General features: G+C 50.9%; 1 protein-coding gene across 1 annotated transcript in view; it reads right to left on the bottom strand.

The window, feature by feature from the left end:
- ACOT8 (acyl-CoA thioesterase 8) overlaps positions 1-1,233 on the bottom strand; it is a 24,514-nt gene that overhangs the window by 14,564 nt on the left and 8,717 nt on the right. The window contains exon 3 of the mRNA XM_011983794.1: positions 428-653. Within this exon, the coding sequence (XP_011839184.1) occupies positions 428-653 (226 nt within the window). The remainder of the gene's footprint in view (positions 1-427; positions 654-1,233) is intronic.

Here is a 1,233-nt window from a genome sequence, read left to right as displayed (position 1 = left end):
TTTTTTTTTTTTTTTTTTTTGAGACGGAGTCTCGTTCTGTTGCCCAGGCTGGAGTACAGTAGTGCAATCTCGGCTCACTGCAAGCTCCACCTCAAGGGTTCACGCCATTCTCCTGCCTCAGCCTCCCGAGTAGCTGGGACTAGAGGCACCCACCACCATGCCTGGCTAATTTTTGTATTTTTAGTAGAGACGGGGTTTCACCTTGTTAGCCAGGATGGTCTTGATCTCCTGACCTTGTGATCCACCCGCCTCGGCCTCCCAAAGTGCTGGGATTATAGGCGTGAGCCACCACGCCCCGCCCCAGTATCTTCTTTTCTAATCTGTATTTTTTAAATGCTGGTCAAGACCCACTGAAGGATTCCATGACCCACAAACAGATAGGAGCTGCATTTTGAAAAGTCTGCCATGGAGCCTCCAGGTTTCTCACCTTAAATACTGGTCAATGAGGGTCTCACAGTCAAGCAGCTCTTCTGGTGGTGGCACAGTGGGCATGGAGAACTGGTGCTGCATGGGGCTGGGCTGGGCCTGCTGGAAGGAGGCCTGGCAGATGAAGATGGGCTTCCCATGTTGCACGGCCTTCACAGAGCGCACCGAGAAGCTCGACCCTGTTCGTGTCCGCTCCACTTGGTACAGTACTGGCACGTTCGGGTCCCCTGCAGTGGGCACAAGGGCACAGTGGGTCCACAGGCCCTGTCATCATGACAACGCCTGACAGGCACTCTATTACTCATCTTTCATTCCATTTCATCTCGGTAACTACTCACTGAGGTCTGCTAAGGTCCAGGCACTAGGGATACAGAGAGACCACCAGGCCCTGTCATCGGGCTGCTCCCTGTGCAGGTGGAGCTTTTCTTTAACAGCACAAACTGCAGAGACATTGACAGATTCCTTGCATTCAAATCCTGGCTCTACCACTCACCAGCTGTGTGACCCTTCACTTCTCTGAGCAGTGTGCTCATTTGCAAACTGGGGATCATCATGGTGCTCATCGCTTACAGGATTTTAATGAAATGAGTCCATAGTTGTAAAGTGTTTAGCATAATATCTGGCACATAGTGAGGGCTCTATATGTGTTTGTTAAATAAAATTAACACTCCTTCCAGCCGGGCGTTGTGGCTCAAGCCTGTAATCCCAGCACTTTGGGAGGCCGAGATGGGCAGATCACGAGGTCAGGAGATCGAGACCGTGCTGGCTAACATGGTGAAACCCCGTCTCTACTAAAAAATACAAAAA

The sequence above is a fragment of the Mandrillus leucophaeus genome, unplaced genomic scaffold, assembly GCF_000951045.1.
Source record: "Mandrillus leucophaeus isolate KB7577 unplaced genomic scaffold, Mleu.le_1.0 Scaffold255, whole genome shotgun sequence".
Taxonomy (NCBI): Eukaryota; Metazoa; Chordata; class Mammalia; order Primates; family Cercopithecidae; genus Mandrillus; species Mandrillus leucophaeus.
The sequence above is the reverse complement of the archived record's forward strand: the minus strand, read 5'-3'. Positions and strand labels throughout refer to the sequence as shown.